The sequence below is a fragment of the Amia ocellicauda genome, chromosome 21 (genome assembly GCF_036373705.1).
Source record: "Amia ocellicauda isolate fAmiCal2 chromosome 21, fAmiCal2.hap1, whole genome shotgun sequence".
Classification (NCBI taxonomy): Eukaryota; Metazoa; Chordata; class Actinopteri; order Amiiformes; family Amiidae; genus Amia; species Amia ocellicauda.
The window spans coordinates 7,134,502-7,160,225 of record NC_089870.1 but is presented as its reverse complement, the minus strand read 5'-3'; the positions used below and the strand labels follow the sequence as shown (position 1 = coordinate 7,160,225).

At 41.5% G+C, this 25,724-nt stretch overlaps 2 protein-coding genes across 5 annotated transcripts in view; one reads left to right on the top strand and one right to left on the bottom strand.

The window, feature by feature from the left end:
- LOC136716787 (inverted formin-2) overlaps positions 1-13,475 on the top strand; it is a 35,583-nt gene extending 22,108 nt beyond the window's left edge. Inside the window, exons 15-23 of one of the 4 annotated variants that reach the window (XM_066694172.1) lie at positions 627-734; positions 1,135-1,205; positions 1,720-1,840; positions 2,238-2,402; positions 2,846-2,948; positions 3,059-3,199; positions 4,086-4,841; positions 7,102-7,155; positions 8,899-13,475. In XM_066694172.1, coding sequence (XP_066550269.1) covers positions 627-734; positions 1,135-1,205; positions 1,720-1,840; positions 2,238-2,402; positions 2,846-2,948; positions 3,059-3,199; positions 4,086-4,841; positions 7,102-7,154 — 1,518 coding nt within the window. In that variant the 3' untranslated portion in view covers position 7,155; positions 8,899-13,475. Of the gene's footprint in view, positions 1-626; positions 735-1,134; positions 1,206-1,719; positions 1,841-2,237; positions 2,403-2,845; positions 2,949-3,058; positions 3,215-4,085; positions 4,842-7,101; positions 7,156-8,898 lie in introns of those variants that run through there. The other 3 variants (XM_066694170.1, XM_066694171.1, XM_066694173.1) reach the window with 3 other exon arrangements.
- A 6,328-nt stretch (positions 13,476-19,803) lies between these two features.
- On the bottom strand, positions 19,804-25,720 carry LOC136717394 (ciliary microtubule associated protein 1A). The gene is made up of 10 exons (XM_066695010.1): positions 25,637-25,720; positions 25,197-25,201; positions 25,014-25,072; positions 24,711-24,783; positions 24,128-24,228; positions 23,062-23,265; positions 22,553-22,654; positions 21,800-21,900; positions 21,249-21,389; positions 19,804-20,875 (listed from the first exon to the last, which is right to left on the bottom strand). The coding sequence occupies exons 1-10, from the start codon at positions 25,718-25,720 to the stop codon at positions 20,783-20,785; spliced, it is 963 nt and encodes a 320-aa protein (XP_066551107.1). The 3' UTR covers positions 19,804-20,782.
- Positions 25,721-25,724: the final 4 nt, after the last annotated feature.

Here is a 25,724-nt window from a genome sequence, read left to right as displayed (position 1 = left end):
TAGGATTTTGCCATCCGACAAAGCTTTCATATTGGAAAACTAATGAAATTGTCTAGTTTCACAGAGATTGATTTAGGACTTCTCTACCTAAAATAGCATTGAGTAGTCTATGACTAGTGGTCATTTGGGTCTGTGAAACCAGCCCTGCGTGTTCCTAAAATGCCCCGCCCCAGACAAGCTTCAAAAAGCACTATTACTAATGTCACTTCTACAGCCGATTTGAAGGAATGGACTGCATTACTTGCAGCCCTTTTAACTAGTTATACATATTTGGAGTAGGTTTAGGGCAGTGGTTCTCAGTCCTGTCCTGGAGGACCATCTACCCTGCTGGTTTTTGTTCCAAGCAATGTACCCCAAATGTTCTAACTCTGAGCCTTTTATTTTAAATATCTAGGGGTTTTAAGTTAAGTATAAAATTGTATAAGGACATTTACCAGTTACACAAATTAGTCAAATGTAATCCAATTAATTCAATTAAGGGTTAAATTTAAGTATTGAGTGCTCCGAAATCCAGCAGGGTAGGTGGTACTCCAGGACAGGATTGAGAAACACTGGTTTAGGGCATTGGAAATAGCATAAATGTTCACTGATTTGAGAATTATTTTCATGTCAACTTTCCTTCATAGGGAAGTCACACAGGTAACGCAGATGGCTTTAAAATTGGCACTCTTCTGAAGCTTACAGAGACCAAAGCAAACAAATCCAGGATCACACTGCTCCATCACATTCTGGAGGTACGTTTTAATCGTTTCTCTGTAATGCTTCCAGGCCCGTGCTTAAGGTAGCCTCTTGATTTATAAATGCTGAGTTCCAGGTAGAATATGTCAGTTTGCCTCATTCTTTGGCCTACATCACCTCTCCTCAACAAGAGAGTACATCACGTACAGTGTGGAGATTCAGGATCGGGGGCCTCTGTTGAATATCTACTGTAAGATGATTGTTAGTGAGGTTGAGCTCATGATTTTTGGCATTTCTCTAAAATAGTTTGCACAATTGTCATTTACATGATTATAATAGAATAAACTAACACTGGGGCAACATCAACTGAAAATGCTGCAGAGCAAAGACATTTTTCTTGTTCAGCCTTTTCTAAAGAGTGCAGGTTCTGATGGATATTTGTAATGCTTTTTTCAGGAAGCGGAGAGAAACCACCCTGATCTGTTAAATCTCCCTGAGGACCTTGAAGTTTCCAAAAGAGCAGCAGGGTAAGATTTTTTTTTGCATTGTCTTTTGGCTGTGGGGAGAAGTGCAACAGAAGTGTATGACCAGAAGAGTGTAACCAAACAGCCACTGGTTACAGAAGATGACTTTACTTTAAATGAAGCGGACAAGCACTGGTGAAGTAGTCCCTCCCCATACTTGAAATAACTTTCACTGGGATCCATTTATTTTTTATTGTTCATTGTATCAAAAATCTTTTTCTCTTAGTCTTCTGATGGTTACCAAACATAGTAGCACCTCCTTTGTCCATAATTCCTCTTTCAATTTACCAAGTTGATCATGTAAACACATTTTGTAAGTCGCCCTGAACAAGGGCATCTGCTAAGAAATTAATAATAATGAACAAAGCGTTAAAAGTATAAATTGTATACTTTTTAGGTGTCCTTATTAGATCATAAGTCTTCAAACCATTGTACCAGGCAAATCTGGAATTCTGAATTCCAATGATGTCCAACACTCTTCTGTACGTTGGCTTGTACTGGGATTTTTGTTGTGCAGAATCAGCATAGATTCCATCCAATCCGAAGCAAGTTCTCTCTCCAAACGTCTGAGAGATGCTGCAAATAAAATCAAGGCCTCTATAGATGACATCAAGCAGCAGTATGGAGACGTGATACAGGTATGTTTGTAAATCGAATACCAGTATTGCATCACTGTGGTTTTCCAGCAACAAACGGGTTGAAGAAAACTGAGGGATTGTGTATGAAATCTTAGCGGTGATATACAATACAAATCATAAATGAAGTTATAAATAAATGTATCAATTTAACAATTAGCTGAAATTTTAGGGTTGCCACCCTTCAGTACAGCTCATTCAGGGTCACGGAAGAAGTCCCTCATTTAAAAACCTGGTCTGTCAGCTCTGGCACCGGAGGGTTGAAACGGCTTTTTGCCTGTAATGCCGCAGTGTTAGGCTGAACCACCACAGGGCAGTATCACATCTCCAGCCTCCGATGGTTTTGTGACTGCAATGCTTTTGCGATTTGGTATTCTAATGTGTGTTTGACACATTTTAGGAAAATCTCAACGCCTGCTTGCAGCTTGAGGAATGCTTTGTTGCGATCGAGAAGAAGAAGGCAGATCTTGCTGTGTACCTGTGTGAGGACCCAGCCAGGCTGTCCCTGGAGGAGCTCTTTAACACAATCCGGACCTTCCTTGACCTCTTCTTGAAGGCACAGAAGGTAAAGGTTTCACTGCACTGACTGTAAACTGCAAGTGCTCAAATGTGATGCCCAGTCCCGTAGAAAGGAAATGAGGCACTGTTTCAAGCTCTGTGAAGTTAGCCCAACTAATGTCACACACGATTAATTGTATATAATTTGTGCTATTATGTTAATATCTGCAAAACTATTTATTTGAGGTGAGTGTCATTAACCCCCCCCCCCACACACACACACACACATATATACACACACACACCAGAATCGATTCAAATGTAGTTTAGTTTCTGCTGATGAAAGCAATGTTTCAGTCATTCTAGTTTTTAAAGTTTGTAATTAAATGTATTTATGCTGAAACTCCTATTGTGTAAGAATAACAAGCACTATGGTCCTAGAAGACTCTTGGATACACTGACAAGGTGTCATTTCCTTTTCATTCACCCAGCTGCCCTCTTGTCTTTTAGGAAAACCAGCTCTGGAGGGAGCAGGCTGCTAAGGCAGAGAAGAGGAAAAAGCAGCTTGCAGAAGAGGAGTCCAAGAGACAGAGAGGAGAAAATGGAAATATCAGTAAGTCTGACTGGGTTTCACAAAGTGCTGCCCAGTTCTGTAGTTGTGAATGTATAGAGGCTGAAATGTCAGTTTGTACTCCATGGCTTCTGTCACTGTCCCCCCTATAGTACGGAAAGGCTCCCCAAAGCAGGAGGAGGGCTGTATTATCGACTCGCTGCTGGCGGATATTCGGAAGGGTTTCCAGCTGAGGAAGACTGCGCGGTCCAGGTGCGAAACAGAAAGCCTTCCCTCCAGTGAAACACATAGAGGTAACACACAGCCTGGTAAGGACGAGACGACTAGAGTACCTGTCCCTGCTTCGCAACTCAATACGAGCAAATGAAATGAAAACGACCACAGCAACCACAACGACAAAATCTGATCTTCCCCGATGCTAGGCCTGCTTTGTGGCTTCGCTTTCCAGCTTCTTTTATGTTCAGCCATTTCTGATGCCTTTGTCTGTTTTCTAGATATCCATATTTGCTCATGCTGTGCTTCTAAGTGCTGTAATAGTCATTTGGGTTTAAAAGGCTTGAAAGACGATTCATTTTCTGTTATTGAAGGCATAACTTATTGGCATCAATAAGGAAACTTAAATCATAACTTTTCTGCATTTAAAATTTTAAACTTTTTAGGGCCCGTTTTTTTTTTATTTTTATTTATTTTTTTTTTTTTTCCGCAATCTAAGTTATATTTAGCAATTCTTTGATTTTAGTCTGAAGAAAGGTCAATTTCTTTATGGTACAAATACAGCATAAATGTGTGAAGACCAACAAAAGGACTATCCATTAAAAACTGAGCACAGTCTAGATTGAAAATGTAACTTCATGACATTAGTATGGATTTCATAGTTAAAGGGATACTATTAGCCAGCTTTTGAGAGTCAGTGATTTGTGACCATTGACTTCCAACAAATGTTTTAAGCTAACAAAATGAAAAATTCAAATTTTCTTCAAACTGGATGCCAAAGTCTGTGTTGAACCGTCCCAGACATATTTTTTATCGATGTCGAGACGCTTTTAAATTTTTTTTTTTTGTGTGTGTGTATATATATATATATATATACACTGTGTGTGTGTGTGTGTGTAAAGTAGACTTCCCATTCATTGAACATTGTACATAATTGAGTTTTTCCCCTGCTCCTTTTTCTTTCAGGCAACTGTGTCGCTTCTGCAGGAGAAGAAGTGGCAGCCCCAGTTTCGGAGGAAACCAAGAGCAGCAGCAACCAACCAAACGGGACAACTGCCGACACGGGCTCGCCCACAAAATCCCAAGAAAGGGAAGCAACGGCGAGCCTTTCTGAACCAGCCCCCCGTAAACCGGCGGAGAACACTGATGCTGGGCAGCAACAGTCAGGCCTCTCTGCCAGCAAAGAACCTGAGCAGGACGTATCTGAAGACAACCGTACAACCGTACAGCCTCTTTCTCCGGTCAGCGCAGATCGTAACCTGCCTGACCTGAACGGAAATGGAAACGACGGCCAGGAAACCAAATGTACTCTTTCAGGCAACCGGACCAATGGGAACTTACAAGACGGGTGCGGGGATAACAGTGCAGTCGCCCCCGAGAGGGTGTCTGTTAATGAGGGGGCCACTTGCGATGGCGATCGGGGGCACCAAAATGCAAATGGTTGTCACGACGAATGCGGCCTTCACAGCCACCACAGCGATGGCTCCGAATCATTCGCACACACGGACAGTAATGGCAACTCCCCGTGTCGGAGCACGGCGGAGGACGCCTCGACAGTGAGGGTAAGGGACGTGCCTGACGGGAAAGATAGTGTGGCCTTATCCGAGTCGCAAGCACCAGATGCCGACCTGGGAGAGAGTTCATCCAGGTCCGCAGATCACACGAAGCCCGAGTCCAAAAGACTTTCTAAGCACTTCAGGAAGAATAAAAAGACTGGTGAAGGTAATTTAATTTTTGTTTGTCAATCTAATAAAACTAAAACCTATACGATTCTTAAAAAAGATGTATTGATTTTATAGTCTCAGTGAAAGGTATGTTAAAAAAAAAAAAAATGAATGTATTTTTATAGTATTGTGTAGGTATTGCCTGGGAATTGGACTAAAAAACGCTCATTACAAATATTTGATTTCTGGGTGGGGACTAAACGCCAACTTTTTTTTTTTTTATATAGATCAAATTGAAATCTAAGTTGTCAAGATTTCTTCACTTCCTGTACCCCACACACTCCCCTCTAGGACTAGCACTGATCCTGATATCGAGACATGTCTTGGTTATGTTCTGGATTTTAATGTAAATACACCTAAATATAAGGATACACAAAATAGATGTATAATCGAAATTAAGTTACAGCTAATCAGCCACCGTTTTGGCAACATGAATTTGAAACACCATTTTGAAAAAAGGTAAAAATAGGTATTATGGGCTACATTTTTGTTCTTGTTTTTTAAATCGTAACCAAAAAAAAGTGACCATTTTCTCCTTGCTGCTCTGTCTCAGGCATTCAAGGGAAATAAAATCAATTAATGAATTAAAAATGGATAAACCTCAGGGGAATGCATTTATTGTCATGAAATCTTGGGTTTAACTTTACAGAAATAAAGTTTTGTCCTTGAGAATTAATTTTGAAGGAGACTTTTGCTGAAAACTGTTTTTTTATTGCTGACTTTTTGGTACAGTAGGTGGGGGTGTGTACCCTAAAGCCAGAACAGAGAGAATTACAATTGCCCACATCCCTAAACTGGTAACACCACAAAAACATTTGTCATAGGGACCTAAAACTCCCATGTGTAGTGCTGCAAGAAACGCTACATTCCTTTATAATGGGGCAGCAAAATCCATGTGGACGACCGAAATCTACACGCAGATACTCACGGTTGTAGTTCCTTCAATTGAATAAAAACTTGGACCTAAAAAGCCAAGGAACTTATGGTTGTAGTTAGTGATGGGCGCTAATATTCAAAGGAATGTTCAAATTCAATTCCAGCCAAGAGTAGTTGAATTCTGGGAGATAAGTGTATGCGTATTTAAATAAAAATAAAAAAAGCTTACCATATGATATGTTAAGGCAGGGGTTTTCAAACCGGTCCTGGAGTACCCCCTGCCCTGCTGGTTTTTGTTCCAACTGAGGTCTTAATTGCTTAATTGAATGGTATATTGCTCTGTTAGGTCAATTAAGGATTCCATTAAGCAATAAAGACCTCGGTTGGAACAAAAACCAGCAGGGCAGGGGGTACTCCAGGACCGGTTTGAAAACCACTGTCCTAAGGGATGTGATATTTGAAATTACACGTAATCTCTTATCACCACCCCCCCCAGCTCTCACATGGTACTGCTGGAACTAGGGTAACGATACGTTTTACCGGGACAGTCATGGATTTTAATTAATCGCTGCGGTGTCCTGACAATTCTGTTAAATGTCCCAGTTTTGACCTTTCCCTTGTTTAGATTCACTCTTAATCTTAAAAATAGACCAGGCATGTTTTTATGTGATCGGTCATGTGAAGGAGTGAACTTCTACTGGTAAAACCTCACGTAACTATATGTAATATGGTAATGTTACTATAGATGGTTTTCTGGATGACCACATAAACCACAGACGTCCAGTTGCCTGTGCAGCCAACATGAATTTGAGAAATCGCAGGATGCTCCTTAAATTTGCCGACTGCAGAAATTGATTACTACCTTGAAAAATTGCCATTTGTACAATACAATTGACAAGGTATTTTTTAAATGAAGCAGTTTATGCTGCACACAGTTATGATGTGTGATTACTTTATTTAGCAACTTTGTAATTGATTAAACATGGAGTTTATGTAGGAAATGCTGTGAACACCGAATTTGTGGAAAAACTACGAGTACACTAGATATCTGGAAATTGAGACTTTATTTTTAAACAAATACTATATGTGCTCAGGATGTAATTTGTTTTATAAATAGGTTTTCAATATGTCCTGATTTTTACCTTTGAAAATCTGGTGGTTACCATAGCTGCTTCCCCCCCACCCTCTCGCACAGAAACTTTTTTTTTCTCTCAAAATATTCAAATACTCCAAAAATATATATATTATTTGAAGAGTGAAAACATGTTAAATGCCTATCGCTAGTCATAATAAATGTTTAATATTTTAACCTTGTACATTTATGTAAAGCGTTTATGTAAAGTTTTATTCATGTTTTTTTCCTTCCAATTTTCTGGAAACAGCTGTTCACAATGGAAATGGACATAAAACAAAAAAGAATTGTGTGTTGCATTGAGGTAGGTGACGCAGCTCGGTGTTTAACTAATACCGGGAACGGGACGTCCATGTGCCTTACTCATAACGCTGCTCACTAACACAAAATCATCAAATCTAACCGGGTCCTTGTCAATTTTTGTATAACTCTAATTTTGGATCTGCCTTCTGTCCTGTGATGTGCTCTAGCTTGCAAGATCTATACCAATATGGTGGAAAAATCAAACTCGGACCAACTTGTCTTTCTAAAATTCTCAACTTCATTATGTTAAGGTACTCCCCAGCAGGCAGGGAGAGTGATTTACACTTGATTCAGTCTGCATGGGGGGGGTGGGGGGTTGTGATCTCTTCAGTGTCTGTGGAGAATGGCAGCCGTTGCTGTTGCAGTCACTTGATCACTTGTGATGTGGCCGGACCTCCTGTAATATGTCCTGAGATCAATAAACAAGATAGTCAGGGATCTGATTTATTTTGATAACAATGGGATGGGGGTTCAATGTATCCAATGGTTGGAGGAAAGCTGCCACTATTGTTGAGAAGATCCCTGAAACTCCCACCTCTCAGCAGACATCAGAGCTCAAACCCAGTGTTTTGGATGTGTAGCTGAACAGGATGAATCTCCCCTCTGTCTTCCTGTACCACATCATCTATCCATTCAGACCCGAGATTCGGCGTTGATTTGGCACAAGTGTAACCTTCAGTGAAACTGAATTGATTTATCCCATCAATTGAGAAATGTTAGAGCATTTTTTTCTTCTTTCTCTACAAGGTGTTGACTGACACTTGGAAAACCTTGTGTTTTTAACTCCTCGGAAACAAATTCTGTTATAATTTCTAAATTTCAAACCGCATGAATGTACAGTGATGTAAACTGCACATATTGGGACACTCTTCAATATACTTTTCTTATCTTCTGTTGCACTTTGTAAAGATTTTGTTAATTTTTTATCTGAGTTAATTGTCAGAAGAAGAGGGTGGCAATTGAGGTGTAATTGACTCCTATGTAGTGCCAGTTTCAGGTTTTTATTTATCACACCTTCTATCTTTTGGATAGGAATGGTAGGAATCGACACACCAAGCAGGGTGCATATTCTGAATCATTGAAGACCAAGCTGGAAACCTGAAGTCCAACCAAATGCTTAAAACAATTATATATATTTATTCTTTATCATAATCCTCCCTTATTCCCCCCAATGCTGGAGTTGTACAAATAAAATTTACATACAATTTGGCACAAGTAAGAACTGAATACAACAGAATTCAATGGGAATAGAAGATGATTGTGCATCTCATGGAATATTCAGAACATGGATCCAGATTTTTGTGGCAGAAGATACATGGACACGACCGATGTGAAGAAAATTGATGTGCTTATGAACTTTGCTTCCTCTTCTGTCCAAAATATGATGTTGAACATAAAGATGCAAAACCCATCCCAGATCAAAGTGTCAAGGGCAGACTGCACACCCAATCAAGAAGTCATTCAAAATAAATCCACTGATTCCATTTCTTTTCTTATTTGGTTTAATGTTTTGAATGCTTTGAACATCTATCAATTTTTTTGTTTTGTTTTTTTTGTCATTCAGACGAGTTCAGTTTAACATATTAAAGTGTAAGCTGTGCGTCTGCTTATTATCTTTGCAAACATTTTCTCCAATGAAAGCACTTTACTTTTGGTACAGAATGTGTACGAGTCTGAAAATCCAAATGCCTGTGGTGCATCTTTTATGAATAAACTAATTTTCACTCTCACTTGTCTTTGGCAGGTGCGTCCAGGAAAAAGCTGAAGACAAAAGCTAAAAGGAAGGTTTGAGGTTGAACATCTCTATATATCAGCTGGATTCATGGAGCAAGTGTTGTTTGAATGGAGGAGAACAGTGACTTCTGCCAAATATGAAGTATATTTAAAGCGTGAGGATCTTCAAAAACCAAGGCCACTGCATGAACAGTCTCTTACTGAGAGAGATGCTAACTATTGAAGAATAAAATAAAATCAGTATTGTGCTGCAATGAGGTGTACAGCATAGTTGCACTGCCCAGAAGCCAAATAATCCTTATTTTTCCTCACCCAAAAGGACTGGAAAATGTTTTCAATTATGGGAAGGAAAATAGAAACTTAAATGTTTACAGTAAGAAGTCATAGTAAAAAATCAGTAACAAGAACTATGTATAAGAGCAATCCACAATTGTTCAAGAATGTCCAACATCTGTTTGTGTGTGTAAAGCTGTTTCTAAATTCACTCCCATTTTAATGACATGGATATACACTCACCTAAAGGATTATTAGGAACACCATACTAATACTGTGTTTGACCCCCTTTCGCCTTCAGAACTGCCTTAATTCTACGTGGCATTGATTCAACAAGGTGCTGAAAGCATTCTTTAGAAATGTTGGCCCATATTGATAGGATAGCATCTTGCAGTTGATGGAGATTTGTGGGATGCACATCCAGGGCACGAAGCTCCCGTTCCACCACATCCCAAAGATGCTCTATTGGGTTGAGATCTGGTGACTGTGGGGGCCAGTTTAGTACAGTGAACTCATTGTCATGTTCAAGAAACAAATTTGAAATGAATCGACCTTTGTGACATGGTGCATTATCCTGCTGGAAGTAGCCATCAGAGGATGGGTACATGGTGGTCATAAAGGGATGGACATGGTCAGAAACAATGCTCAGGTGGGCCGTGGCATTTAAACGATGCCCAATTGACTCTAAGGGGCCTAAAGTGTGCCAAGAAAACATCCCCCACACCATTACACCACCACCACCAGCCTGCACAGTGGTAACAAGGCATGATGGATCCATGTTCTCATTCTGTTTACGCCAAATTCTGACTCTACCATCTGAATGTCTCAACAGAAATCGAGACTCATCAGACCAGGCAACATTTTTCCAGTCTTCAACTGTCCAATTTTGGTGAGCTTGTGCAAATTGTAGCCTCTTTTTCCTATTTGTAGTGGAGATGAGTGGTACCCGGTGGGGTCTTCTGCTGTTGTAGCCCATCCGCCTCAAGGTTGTACGTGTTGTGGCTTCACAAATGCTTTGCTGCATACCTCGGTTGTAACGAGTGGTTATTTCAGTCAAAGTTGCTCTTCTATCAGCTTGAATCAGTCGGCCCATTCTCCTCTGACCTCTAGCATCAACAAGGCATTTTCGCCCACAGGACTGCCGCATACTGGATGTTTTTCCCTTTTCACACCATTCTTTGTAAACCTTATAAATGGTTGTGCGTGAAAATCCCAGTAACTGAGCAGATTGTGAAATACTCAGACCGGCCCGTCTGGCACCAACAACCATGCCACGCTCAAAATTGCTAAATCACCTTTCTTTCCCATTCAGACATTCAGTTTGGAGTTCAGGAGATTGTCTTGACCAGGACCACACCCCTAAATGCATTGAAGCAACTGCCATGTGATTGGTTGGTTAGATAATTGCATTAATGAGAAATTGAACAGGTGTTCCTAATAATCCTTTAGGTGAGTGTATACTCAGCAAAAAAAGAAACATTCTCTCACTTTCAACTGCGTTTATTTTTAGAACTTAACATGTATAAATATTTGTATGAACATAAAAAGATTCAACAACTAAGACATAAACTGGGGGTTCAAAATCAAAAGTAACAGTCAGTGTCTGGTGTGGCCACCAGCTGCATTAATACTGCAGTGCATCTCCTCCTCATGGACTGCACCAGATTTGCCAGTTCTAGCTGTGAGATGTTACCCCACTCTTCCACCAAGTTCCCGGACATTTCTTGGGGGAATGGCCCTGGCCCTCACCCTCCGATCCAACAGGTCCCAGACGTGCTCAATGGGATTGAGATCCGGGCTCATCGCTGGCCATGGCAGAACACTGACGGGTGGGTTTGTGCCCATAGGCGACGTTGTTGCCGGTGATGTCTGGTAAGGACCTGCCTTACAAGAGGCCTACAAGCCCTCAGTCCAGCCTCTCTCGGCCTATTGTGGACAGTCTAAGCACTGATGGAGGGATTGTGCGTTCCTGGTGTAACTCGGGCAGTTGTTGTTGCCATCCTGTACCTGTCCCGCAGGTGTGATATTCGGATGTACTGATCCTGTGCAGGTGTTGTTACACGTGGTCTGCCACTGCGAAGGATGATCAGCTGTCCTTCCTGTCTCCGTGTAGCGCTGTCTTAGGCGTCTCACAGTACGGACATTGCAATTTATTGCCCTGGCCACATCTGCAGTCCTCATGCCTCCTTGCAGCATGCCTAAGGCACGTTCACACAGATGAGCAGGGACCCTGGGCATGTTTCTTTTGGTGTTTTTCAGAGTCAGTAGAAAGGTCTCTAGTGTCCTAAGTTTTTATAACTGTGACCTTAATTGCCTACCGTCTGTAAGCTGTTAGTGTCTTAACGAGCGTTCCACAGGTGCATGTTCATTCATTGTTTATTGTTCATTGAACAAGCATGGAAAACATTGTTTAAACCCTTTACAATAAAGAGCTGTAAAATTATTTGGATTTTTACAAAATTATCTTTAAAATACAGTGTCCTGAAAAAGGGACGTTTCTTTTTTTGCTGAGTTTATAAGTGCCCATTTTCAAACATTATGGATTAACTATGGAGATTTGCAAGGACATTAGTTTGAGACTCCTAGTTGGAGAGGAACCACATAATTAACTAAATAATGCTTGTCTTTCATTCCAGAATACTATGTCTCTTTTATATTTGAAAAGGTGGTCTATTGTGAAATAGTGAGAGTTTCTGTTTTTGTTTTATTGTTACATATGTGCCTTTTCTGGTACACAATGAAAAAGGAATCACAATCAGAGCTAGTCAAGTACTAAGCATTCAAACCCACTCCAAGGCAGGTCTATGGGGCAACCAATTGCTTAGTTGTACAATAGGATTTATTATTCTGCCAAAAAAAATGTTATGTTTACCAAACTCCTGCAAAGAAATAGAATGAAGTGATGGTATTTCACTGATTGGCCTACATCAATAAGTCCTCATTTTGCTTTATTGTGCAGTATGGTAGAACATTTTAACCATATCATGTTATTTTGCAGTTTGTTCCCACTTAGTACCCTAAAGATATTTAGGGTAAAAAACTTTGAAAAAATAGAGGATCTGTAATCCTAATCTCAGAGCACCACGGGGTCAATCCAGATGAGCTCCAAACGACCCAACTGAACACATTAGTTGTTGGAAGTAGTACATATTCACATGTTTTCCAGGTCTCTACTCATTAACTATTACATTATAACCTGCAGGATTGTGCTTTTCCAGGACAAGGTTTACACAACTTGGAAAAAAAAACTCAATCCTGTACTGATCAGTCAAGACAAATACTAATTTGCTAGTGTAACGCACGAGGCATGGTTTTAGAAGCAGGATTTTACATTCGGAGTCGTTTATTTAATCTCCATCACTGAACAACTGAACAGCAATCTGCCTCTCTGGATTCTGCTTTAAACCAAACCAAATAAGAGCAAAAACAAAACTAACAGCAAAATAATCGACGTTACAGAAATTGAAGATGTTAGTGGTCTTTATTTTCTGGATGTCTACATGCAAGGTGGAAGTGCCTCCATCTATGGTGTGCAATGAACCAATTCTGAATTTTACACTCCTGAGTATCATAGTGGGGTATCTGTTTAGATTTTCCAATGGTCTGACTTCAATTTCAAAAATGAATTTGTTCTAGATTACCTAAGAGAGGTGGGAGCTTGTGTAATAACAGTCCTACAGGGGCCTTTTCCTTTTGAAAATCTCAGAAGCTCCGTATACTTGAAGCTTGTGGTGATTTTAAAGGCAGAAACAGCCAGGGGTGTGCTTTCCATTCCCTGTGGAGTTTAGGATAATGTATTGTCTTACTCGTTTCATATCGTATTGCAGTACTTAAGCATTTCTGCTCAGTCTTCTATTTGCTGTGCTAAATTGAAAAAGACGTGATGACACAGGGAGGAGTACCTCGTGAGTACTGTGTAAAGCATCATGAATAGCATGTCAACATGCTTTAATTTGTTCTTTCTGAGAGATCGTTTTAGCCTTGTATTTGTTCTTGAAGTGTAGTGTGGCAAAACAGTTCACGCAGAAACAAAGAAGCGTGTGCGATGAATATAGCAACACATCTAGCAAGTGTGACATTACACAACACACACAATACAGCTTATCTAACGTACTAATTTTGCAAGTTATATGGCTTAGTTAACTGATCATATTATCATCACAATTTTTCAGCAGAGCTTATTTTGTCAGTATAAACTAATTCTTGTCATAGTCATTGCATCGTTGTGTATTTAAATCTGTCCACCTGTCTTTAACCAGACTGAAAATGGTTAAACTGTAATGCCTTAATATCTCAAATAAACTCATGAAACAATCTTTGGAGCGACTGTTCTTTGTTGGCAAGCCTCCACTGTCTCTTGAATATGGATTCCTTTACTGTTCACTATAGAGTGAATTGACATTTGGACATTAATTGCACTAGGTGGCAATATTTCCCATATTATCAGGCACTTTCTGTGGATGGAATATATTGTTACCTTCTTCCATGTGGTTTTGTCTTCAAATAAACATCAACAATAATAATTAATATTAATGATTCTTCACAGGTTTTTATTTAAGGTCTTGCTGCTTTACATGTGCAATGCACTTGGTAACTAACAGAGGGCAACAGTTACCTACTTATCCTTTTTAATATTTGTTTAGGTTTTTACATTATACTATCACCAGAAATGTACTTTGTAAGGGTTTGAAAATTTGTGAAACATTGGTGCCCATATTAAGGGCATCTACCAAGAAATACATGGTCAATTTCTTTCCTAATTAACCCATTAGGAAGGAAGGAAACCTACCATCTCTTGTAATGTTAGTTCTCATCTACTGGAATAGATGCAGGTTAGAGTGTTTTGACTGTAGTATGTAAAGCTTTTGACGTTGCAAGAATATCTGCAAAGGGATAAGTGTCAGAGTGCTAGCACTGTCACCCCCTGCTGGTGATTCTTGTAACAACACCACGGTCGTCCCCTGCATCACAAATCACACAGGTAAAGCAAAAGACAACAACCCAGAAGCATGTTTAAGAAGTCAAGTCGGGACTATACAGTTTCAGGACTTTGAGCAGTTGAGAGATCACAAGGGTGAAGGCTCTGTGCAAGGCGATAAGAAACCGTAGATCAAGTCAGATATTTAACATTCAAAAACATGCTCCATTTACAGCTGGGGTTCCTGTATGTGGGGCCTGGCTCTCCACAGAGCTGCCAGGACCAGAGTACAGAGCACAAGCACACTGGAGGCAGCCACTCCCAGCACACCATAGCTGAAGGCCTGGGGCACTGTGGAGACTGAATGAGGGAAATTATTTATAGGCCGCTAACTCAAATATTTCAAATGACGCTTAGAACACAAGAAATGGGACAAAACTGAGCCAGGAAATTACAGACCGATCAGTCTTACCTGCATCACTTGATGATTAAAATAGAGGAGCATCTTAATGAAAACCATATTCTTGGAGACAGTCGACATGGGTTAGGATGAGGCAGATCATGTCTTACTAATTTATTCGAATTTTTTGAACATGCAACTGCAGCTGTAGATCACGTGATATGATATACTTAGATTTTCATAAAGATTTTGATCAGTATAGTAGGGCTGCAACAAACGATTATTTTGATAATCGACTAATCTAACGATTATTAGAATGAATAGTCGACTAATCGTCTATTTTTTAACTGATTAATCAGTAGGATTTGAACGATTATTCAGCTTTTGCAATTTGTTAAAACATTGAGTTATACTTATTCTAACTAATAAATAAAACAAGGAAATCACTTCAGCTTTTGAAAATAATCTTTTTATTGCACTTTGAGCCAACTGAACCAGCCAATCTCTCTTTGTCCAATTTTGTCCAACTCAAATCACAAATGCTTTGTTGCTTTAGATCTAAATAAATCTAAAGTTTCCTGCAGCAGAGAAGATCCATTCTGCTGGAGTGGATGTGGCGGGAATGCAAAGACAAGATCTCGCAAGCTTTGATAGGTTAGGGAAACGCCCCCCATTTTCCTTCCACCAACCTAGGGGAGCTACTTTTTTGGGTATTTGTGATTCTGAGAAGTACATCTGTACTTCTTTTCTCACCACCTGAATCTTTTCGTCATGGTGGGAGTTCTCCTCTTCACTGAGGCTGACTGTGTCTGACTGGAGGAGGTTTTCTAGTATTGACTGGCAGATCGAGTTCAGCCCGGCGACGAGAGCGGGGTGCAACATGTGCGCTTGCGCATTAAAGTGTCTCTTGGTTATGTTGGTTATTCTGTGTCAGTTCACTCTCCTCCATGTCAGTCTGTGTTCCTGATGCACATTTCTCACCTGCATCTGACACGGGTGGAAGAACTGGGAAGAACGCAAAGCGTCGTCCAAATGATGAAAAATACTGCCGTAAAGAATGGGATTTGCAACACAACGATATAAATGATAGAGCATAATATGAAATGATAGACATTTTTCTATCGTCATATCGCACAGCCCTAAATACCGCGTATTTTTTATCAACTGGTGTCGCTAACTGGCCATCTTGCTTAGTTCCAGCTGGAGCACACTCCCCTCTCACCATTTCCATCTCCTCTGGTGCCGGGATGTCCCTGCATGCGCGTTGTGCTCCCATGGAAAGCAAGTTCCGCCCTGTTTGAACTTCAGTGCAACTTTCCCACACGCAACTTGTTCTGCTCCGTTTGCATGCTGACATTTTAGCGCTGTTTTCTTCTATTGGATTGCATACGGGAGGGCTGCATTACAGTCTAGCGCTACAGCGCCGCACTGGTCGAATCACGTTATTGCAGGCACTTAAAATAGGTCCTATGAGATCAAACGACTTGTCGACAACAAAAATATTTGTCGACAATTTTTTATTGTCGATGTTGTCGATAATGTCGACTAATCGTTTCAGGCCTAAAGTAGAGTAGTACATCGTTCATAAAGGATCGCACTGAAGCGCTGCCAGCCAGAGTGAAAGTGTTAAAAATCAAATATACCTAGTAGCCAGAGTGCAACTGGCCATAGAATAGTGTTACCCGCTGCCAGCACCTTTCTTTAACCAGGGAGGTCCAGTATTTACACACGTGGGGGCCAAGGAGTGAACAGGATGCAAGGAGTATGAGAATCAGTTTATTTCTAAAATACATGACTGGTTGAAAGTGGACTCTTCGTTGAATCTATCTAATCAAATTGCAAAGACTACCCAAAATAGAGCCTCCTAGGCCAGCACGGAGCCTGTCCTCCAGCATGTTTTGTTTGGCACACCTCAGTGGTGCTTGGCCTCCATGTGTGTATGCCTGTGCTTCCATACCACTGTCCCCCAGTGCCCTCGGTATTGATGTTTAGGCACAGCCCGGTGCGGTGCTTGGAAGGTGGTGCTCAGTGTGGCCGATGCAAGTCAGAGCTCCCCGCCCGGGATTCGAACTGCACACCACTGGCACCCCTCCCAGCACTCCGCACCACAGCGGCTCCAGCGCAGTACAGTGTCCTCTACGCCACAAGACCGGGTCTCCCACTGCGGGAGGCTTAACACTGTACTACCTATACTGAGGGGTTATGTCACTTTGTAACATGCTCATTATAGACCGAATGAGTCCCGTTACATCGGCGCCCAGTGCCAGCACTTCGGTGCAGCACTTCCACAGCTGTGCTCGGTGCCACTTCTGCTTGACCACTAAAGTTGTGTTGCCAGGTGGAGTTATGACATACACCGCGTGCTTGACCCCCACTCGCCGCAAACATGTCCCGGTTGCTGGGTTGCCTGAGGATGCCCTTACCGACAGGCGCTTGCACACCTGCTCACGCCAGCCAGGCACGTTTCGGGATGGAGAAGGCACACTTTTCTTCCACCAGCTTCCACCGCTGCACTACGAGTGGCCACCGCACACTGCCCCCCGAAGATGAGCATGAGTCCTGCACGTCATGCTTGGGACCGAGACACCTGCGAGCTCCATGTTTGAGAGGGGACAGTAGGTGAGGTGGCCTGCACGGGCCTTCACAATTAGCGATCTCCTCGCGGAGCTTTACTCCTCCTGGGACCATCCAGTGACAGCCCCCGTCCCAGCCTGTCTGGCGAGGCCTTTGCTAGGATGCAAGGAGCAAGTCCGGCAGGATTGGTCGACCTCCCGCGCATTAATTCCAGAAGCGTGACCCAGGTCTCCTTGCCCAATCTCTCTGTGGAGCCCCAGGACCTTGTCTGCCCTAACAGGCAGTGCAGGGTGACCAAGAACCTCCTCTGGAGGGCCTGCGTGGCTGGAGCCCAGACGGCTCACCTCCAAAACACGAAAGCCTCCTGGCACCAGAGAGAGTTGCCTCCATATGCGCTTGCCTCTCCCTCTTCCGGCTGAGAGGATGCGTCAGGGTGTCCCTTTGCCAGAGACTGCCGGGTCTCCTCACGGCTGCGTTGCAAACCCTCCCACTGAGCCTCCTCAGGATGAGGCCCTCATTGCAGATGTGGTTTTGCGCACAACGGATGCATCCACGCCGCGATCAAGCACACCAAGTGACGGTCACTCAGGCCTACTGGAAGGCGCTCCGGTGGTGTCGGAGCCCTGCCTATCTGACCCTCGGTGTTCCCCTCGAGCAGGTCATTCACCGAGTGTTTATGACGACAGACGCCTCCAAGCAAGGCTGGGGCGCAGTCTGTGGCAGACGAAGAGTCTGAGGACAATGGGCTGGGCCCTCCATATCAACAGCCAGCCTGGCAATTTAGAGGGCCAGGAGGCTTCTGGCGTTTCATAGGTGAGCCGTCTTGGCTCCAGGCTCCACAATAAATGTCCGACTTCTCTGAGTTTCCAGGATCTGCGACTCGCAACACTCCCTCAGGTAGTCATTGAATCTGTCCAATCAAATTCAAAGAAGAAGAGTTTGCTTCACCAATCATGCTTTACAGCCTCCAAGGATCCGCCTCCAGGTGCCTTCCGCATTTGAAAGAGCAAAGGAGGGAATTTTTTGAAGGAGGCGAGAAGGGAAGGCTAGAGCCTGAGTAACTATTATACTGTACTTATAACAATTATTTAAGAAATATAACCATGTATACATGTATGTATATATTCAATACATTTATATTCAACATTAATCATATAATTTTGCATCGAGTGGCTACATATGTATGGTGTTAAAGTAAGAACCTATAAGATATGGTTTTACAATTCACTTTCAATGTACATGACACTTAAATATATTTTGCCTGTGTATTTGTGTCCTTATTAGCACACATCTAGTGTAGCTAGCTACTGTTTTTAATTGTACAATACTGAAAAGATGTACAAGAGCACAACAAAACATACAAAATGACTTGATTATATCCTTACAGCAGTGAGTTAGTCTTTTAAGTGCACCGTTAAACACCGATCAGCCATAACATTATGACCACCTGCCTAATATTGTGTAGATCCCCCTTTTGCCGCCAAAACAGCCCTGACCCGTCGAGGCATGGACTCCACTAGACCTCTGAAGGTTTGCTGTGGTATCTGGCACCAAGACGTTAGCAGCAGATCCTTTAAGTCCTGTAAATTGCGAGGTGGGGCCTCCATGGATCAGACTTGTTTGTCCAGCACATCCCACAGATGCTCGATTGGAATGAGATCTGGGGAATTTGGAGGCCAAGTCAATACCTTGAACTCGTGATTCATCAGACCAGGCCACCTTCTTCCATTGCTCCGTGGTCCAGTTCTGATGCTCACGTGCCTATTCTAGGCGCTTTCGGCAGTGGACAGGGGTCAGCGCGGGCACCCTGACTGGTCTGCACATCAACTTTGAGGACAAAATGTTCACTTGCTGCCTAATATATCCCACCCACTGACAGGTGCCATGATAACAAGATTATCAGTGTTATTTACTTCACCTGTCAGTGGTCATAATGTTATGGCTGATCGGTGTACCTGCGTGTTGATGTGTTGACACTGTACTTCAGGTTATTTATGGAAAACCTGCATTTAAAGGCTGCATTCAACCCTGTATTCATAATGCAGTCGTGCTTTCTGAGTTCAGTCATACATTTTACCTGAAATACTCTTCCTGTGAAAACGCCCCGTGTTATTCAGAGAAGCTGTGTACATATTAGCCTACATGTAGAGTAGACGTACTGCAATACCCCAAGTACTGGATCTGTGTCAATACCACATAAAACGGTACATGAACACTACATAACACCAGGTACTCGTTCTTTACAAGCACCCCAGGCCATTCAATAAAGCATTTCTGCCATTCCTGTCTGTGAAAGTAAAACTAGATAGTATCACTAGATCTGAAATTGTTTGCACTAATATCAAATGTGTCATATATTGAACCACATTCATAGCATTGAAACTTGCACATATAGGCTACAGTATATAGGACAGGAATGACAGAAATGCTTTATTGAATGGCCTGGGGTGCTTGTAAAGAACAAGTATGTGGGCTTATGCAGTGTACATACACCGTTTTATGCAATGAATGTTGCATATATTAAATCAGCTACATTTATTAAATATATACGAAAAGTACAGTAAAATAGAGTTATACAGGCTCTAGCCTTCCCTTCCCTCCTTTGCTCTTTCAAATGCGGAAGGCAGCTGGAGGCGGATCCTTGAAGGCTGTAAAGCATGATTGGAGAAAGCTAACTCTTCTTCTTTTTAATTTGATTGGATAGATTCAACGACTACCTGAGGGAGTTTTGTGAGTCGCAGACCCTGGAAGTTCAGAGATGTCGACCGTTTACTGTGGAGTGGGCTCCAGCCACATAGGCCCTCTGGGGGAGGTTCTCTGTGACCCTGTACTGCCTGTTTGGGCAGGCAAGGTCCTGGGGCTCCACAGAGAGATTGGGCAAGGCCACCTCGCCTACTGTCCCCTCTCAAACATGGAGCGCGCAGGTGGCCCGGTCCCAAGCATGCCATGCAAGACTCGTGCTCATCCTCGGGGGGCAGCGTGTGGTGGCCACTCAAAGTGCAGCGGTGGAAGCTGGTGGATGAAGAGTGTGCCTTCTCCATCCCTGAAAGGTTCCTGGCTGTTGTGAGCAGGTGTGCAAGCTTCAGCGCCAGTCGGTGAGAGCATCCTCAGGCAACACTGAAACCGGGACACGTTTGCGGCGAGTGGGGGGACGAACACGGGCTGTACGTCACAATTCCACCCGGCAACATAACCTCAGTGGTCAAGCAGAACAGGCACAAGCACTGCTGTGGAAACGCCACACCGAAGTGCATGGAAGGTGCTGCACCACTGCCTGCACCGGGGCGCTGGCTGGACTTGGCCCTGAGCGCCAAGCACCGCGCCAAAGCACTGACATTAAGGGTGCCGGGCAACAGTGGTATGGAGGCACAGGCACACGAGCACAGAGATTCAACTAGCAGAGACTATCAATTTAACAATAATTATTATACCTTAAATGCTGATTGATTGAAAGCAGACTCATCTTGCATCATGCAACTTGATTATAGACAGATTAAATGACAACCAGAGGCAGTTGTGTGAGTCACGCACCCTGGAAGCTCAGGAAGTCAGACGATAACTGTGAAGCTCTCTATAGGGCCCCTTAGCCAGCCATGAGGTCAGTAAAATTCAGCTGCACCTAAAGTGCCCAGAACACACCATGTACACCATATTCTGAAGGAGGGTGTTCTGGGGCACTTGGTGTCATTTTACATATTAAAATGTAACGGGTACTCATCTGCTGTTGACTTAATCTGCGTCATCCTTGAGGAAAGGAGCCACGTACTGGGAGTGCTGGATTCCAAATGAGTATGTGGGAGCTTGTGGGCTTGTTACGGTTACCTTTGGAAAGAAATTGGAAAGATTTCTCAGAGTGTAGGATTAAAACTGATTCAAGTCCATCATACAGCAGTTCTCGCCAAAAACATCTGGGGAAATTCTGTTTATGTTCAAAGGAATGCATCATCTGTACAATTAATTTTTGACTTTATATATACAAACAAAACTTCATCCAATCAAGTGTTAACATTGCAAAACAGAAAGAACTTTCAAATGCACCCTTTTTGCTAGTGCAAATAATTTATAGTTTAATTACACAAAGGCATCGTCTATAGCTCTTCCCAAAATTTACTAGATTAAACTTTTCAAAATGTCTTATTAACACTACACAACATTGCATTGTGGGTTTCTATGGTCAGTATTATAGTTTTCTCACCCTTTCAGGGTAGTGAGCTCCTGGGCCTGGTTTCTGTGTCTTGTTTTCTGGCATGTAATTCCGTCCAGTCATTGTGTAGTGACGAGAGCTGTACTTGTAGATAATGGGGTCAACCGCACTGTGTACTGCAGGGCCTGGACTCTGCACAATAAGAGGAAAATAGATTGTCTGGTCGCCTTTCTAGCTGGTTGTATTTTTTGGGATGCTATCAAGCTAAATTAAGACAGACAACGTAGAAGTGCTTTATTGCTTTCCAAGTCTGACTGATGCTACTAGTAATTTAAATTCAAGGAACTCTGGTATATAGGGAGAGAAAATATATTTAATTTAATTGCCCCATTTTGATTTTGCCAGTCTATGCAAATAATAAATACATTTTTATACAAGATGGCTTCCTAGCAGACCAGGACTGGTGGGGTCCTCCAACCCATCTGTAACCTTTCCAAGCATGTTAACCATTGATTTCTTTTAACTGTTATTACTAGACTAACTCCTGGATAAACAATACATCAAAAAATAAAAATCTAGATCAGATTTGTTCTTTATTTTACCTTCTGAAGATTGTCATAGATGCTGCCAATCTGGCTCCTGCCTGACATTGTTGTTCCGGTCTTCCCATCCAGCTCTGAGGGGAGTGAGTAGGCTGCAGGTCCTAGAAAATTGATGAAAGTAATAAAGGATTGGATCCATATGATCTCACTTTATAATTTAAAATCTGGAAATCGTATTGAAATGCAAAGAAAGGCAGGCAGAATGAAAATAAACTATTTGTTTAGATGCAGATGTATTCAGTGTCTCAAAATAAAAATGCCACAGATTGTTTGTGATGGTATTTCAACACTTTTTGAGCACCAGCTATCAGGCCATAACATGTTCTCAAAGACATCTCTTTATTGATTTGATATGAGGCAACGTGAACTTGAAATCAGAGCCGTTTGCTTCAGCCTCTTTTGTTTGCATAGCTTTTCAACTTATTTAGTAATTATGATCTTTACAAAATAGTCTCCCCCTCAAACAATCCCTCTTCTTGTTAAGAGTAGCAATAGAGGTAATAAGGTTAATAAGGTATAACTGGCATGAGAGTCAGTGATGAAAAATGATTTTTTTTCCACTTCTATATATTCTTTGCAAGTGTCTGCATCATATAAATATGTAAATATTACAAAATATATATTATTGCTGTCCAAAGAACATAAATTCATGATTGTTAGCTTACCTTGCCATACATACTTAAATATTTGAGTATTTTTTTATACTAAATGAGCCATCACACATGTAATAATAGGAATAACAATAATAATTACCCGGTGTTTGGTCAATGAGACATGGTTTGTCCCATCCAGAGATGGAGTAGGCAGGGGTATGAGGACATACAGATGTCAGGTGCTTTTCAGGCTCATAGTAACCTGCAAACAAGAAAAACACCCATCAAAAGATGTGTATATATTTTTAAGAACAATTTGAACAATATAACTGGACGCAACCTCAAAGGTGAATTCCCTTTGGAGGTAATTGTTAAAAATCTATAAATGGTAACAAATCTGAACCTCATGTTTTCTGGAACTAAAATATTTAGAACAGACATGACTTAGCTCTATGCAATGCTAATAAGATTACAGTACAACATTTTCAGACTTTTGTTCATCAGGACACATTATCCAATGTGTATATCTTTATTTTTATGCTGTTTTTTTTATCATATTTATTCAGGGGTATGACTATATCTGGAGGGAAATATATATATATATTATCATTTCATTTTATAATTACTGCACAAATCCTGGATTCAATTCTGTGGAACAAAGTCAATAACCTGGCCCTGGAGTCGGGAGGGTGACGTGTTCTTTTGGACGGCCGACGATCGAGTATGCTGGAATGTGCTCCTTTCCCTTCTCTGTCATGTTAGCTGGGACAAGGTGAACAGGACCTGGGGAAAAGGTGTTCTCTGTCGGACGGTGTTTGACTCCTAAGCTGTAGGCAGGGGCCATGGATTTTGTGGTAGCATGATTGACAGTTCCTATAAAAAAAAGGAAAAGAAGACAAATCATACAAATATGACTTCACTTTGGATTTATGCTTAAAATGGCAACATTGGGTTAATGGGTTTATATGCTATGTGGAGAGTACCCCACACACTCATACCACATTTCTAGCATCAAATCTAACCTGTAGGCGGGAATCTTTTGAACCCTTTTTGGGTTTAGTTATGATGACTGCCCACAAGATGACAGGGATATGTGACCCTGAGTTGTTTCCAACTTTGCATCTCACATTGGCAGTATGATGAACACACAAAATACTGTTCAACAAATGACGGGCACTCCTATACAGATTGTGTAAATAGCTACAAATGCAGCAAACTAGAACTACTTATATGATCTGCAATATTATTATTGTTGTATTTCTTAGCAGACACCCATATTCAGGGTGACTCATAATATATCACATTATGTTGTACATACAGTGAAGTTAATCATTTATACAGCTGGGTTTTTACTGGAGCAATCTAGGTAAAGTCTCTTGCTCAAGGGTACACCAGCAGTGTCCCCCACCTGAGACTGAACCCACAACTCTCCACTCCAGAGTCTAGAGCCCTGACCACTATGTATATAAGAGATTGTAATTCCACATTTCATACCAGATAACAACTACTATAATTAATCTGGGGAAAAACTGAACTTTTAAGAAAAGCTTTTTGTATTAACAACAGATAAAAGTGCAGGCAAAAGTGTCGACACAAAATGGCAGCGTCGCCTTCAGCCTGATTTTCAAAACAAGCAGGATAAGATTTTCAGATGCAAAGTCATTTATAAAATATATTTTAATGCAGTTTGCTTTCTTTGATTAGGAAATAAAGTAGTTTGTTGACTTTTCCATACCTATCAGTACTGGAAGGGCATATTTTGGACCAGGGCTGGTGTACTCAGCTGAAATGGGTCCTCTCCGTTTGTGAGGTTTCCAGCTACCTACAACTTGTTCACTTTAGAGAAAGCAAATGCAACACAGAATATGTGTTATGAACTAAAACACACTTTTATGCTTTTTATTCTACATTACTTACTGTAACAGAATGAATTATAGATTATTATATGGAAGAAGCGTTTTCCACACCTTAAAACAATACATAAGTTTAACAAATAGCATGTTATGCAGATAAAAAATAAACACAACCATGTATTTCCGTTTGGGAACAGAATGAAAATAAACGTGTTCTTGATTTCCAAAGCAAAAAAACTCTGCTTTCCTCTGTCGGAGCACTAAGCGTAGGGCAACGTAGGGAGCCAGAAAAATCGAAAGCGACAGAAAAGGTATTTTACTTAAAAATGATCATGCAAAACAATAATGTCTCTTGCAAATAAAGTGTAGGGAACAGGTTAACGCATTAATACAGTATTAATTAGCTATTATTGTAATATTACAATATTCATTATCGATTTTGAGAAGACATAAAAAATAGCATACCTTACATGGGGACTGGTCAAGTGAACTATACAATATAAGAAGTCTATACAATAATCTGTTGTGTACAGCTCGTCTGGATCACCATGGCAACGTTATTATGGTGTCATAGTTATTACTCTTGATATAACATGGGTGCAATGTTGCCGCGCTGCATGCTGGGGATTTTGCCCCTTCTGCTTTTTTTTTTTTTTTTACCCCCGATCGTATTTTATCCTCGGTGGGACTCGGTATATCGCCATGTCAGTTATTCGTTTGTACAGTCCTTTCCCGAGTCTTACATAGGATTAGTACAGTCAAATATACCTACTCTTAACTGTCCTTGTCCCCGAGTCACCGTTGTTCGCTGTGAACCGCCTTTGTTACTGCAATAACGCCAACGACATTAGTTGAAAATTTAAGTATTTAGAGGTGTCAGTCATTTCTAAGGACCAATAGTTGTTCAAATCAGGTTAAAGTAGGCGTACACCAACACATATACGTCATTACGTCAGCTGCGGGAAAACAACACCATTATAAGGCCCGTTTTCCATTAGAAATTACATTAAATGGGTTATATTGCTAAATATAGGTTTTATACAAATGTTTAATACACATCATATCAGACAATATAACTGTTAAGTAAATAGGTGAAAATTAGTTGATGCTTTGTTCAGACATTCAGGTTTTATGGTTGCAATAAACCCAGATAACCGGGGAGGTCAAGACTGAGTAAACAGGAGGCAAGGAGTACGGATCCGTTTATTTTAAAAATGCACAGTTATAACATTGATTAAAACTATACTTTAAACTAATAAAATAGTCCTGCAAGATTCCCACCCTTCAGAGCATTAACCCTTTCAAAAAAACAACGCGTACATCAGGGACTATCGATCGCCATCAGACAGGTCGCGTTGGTGTTGCGGCAATCTCCGCAGCTCTGCGCGTACCTGCACTTCTCCACCAATGGGATGCGTGGGATTCTGCAGATCTGCGCAGAAGTGAGGAAACCTGCGCAACCAGAACGCGGCCATGTTG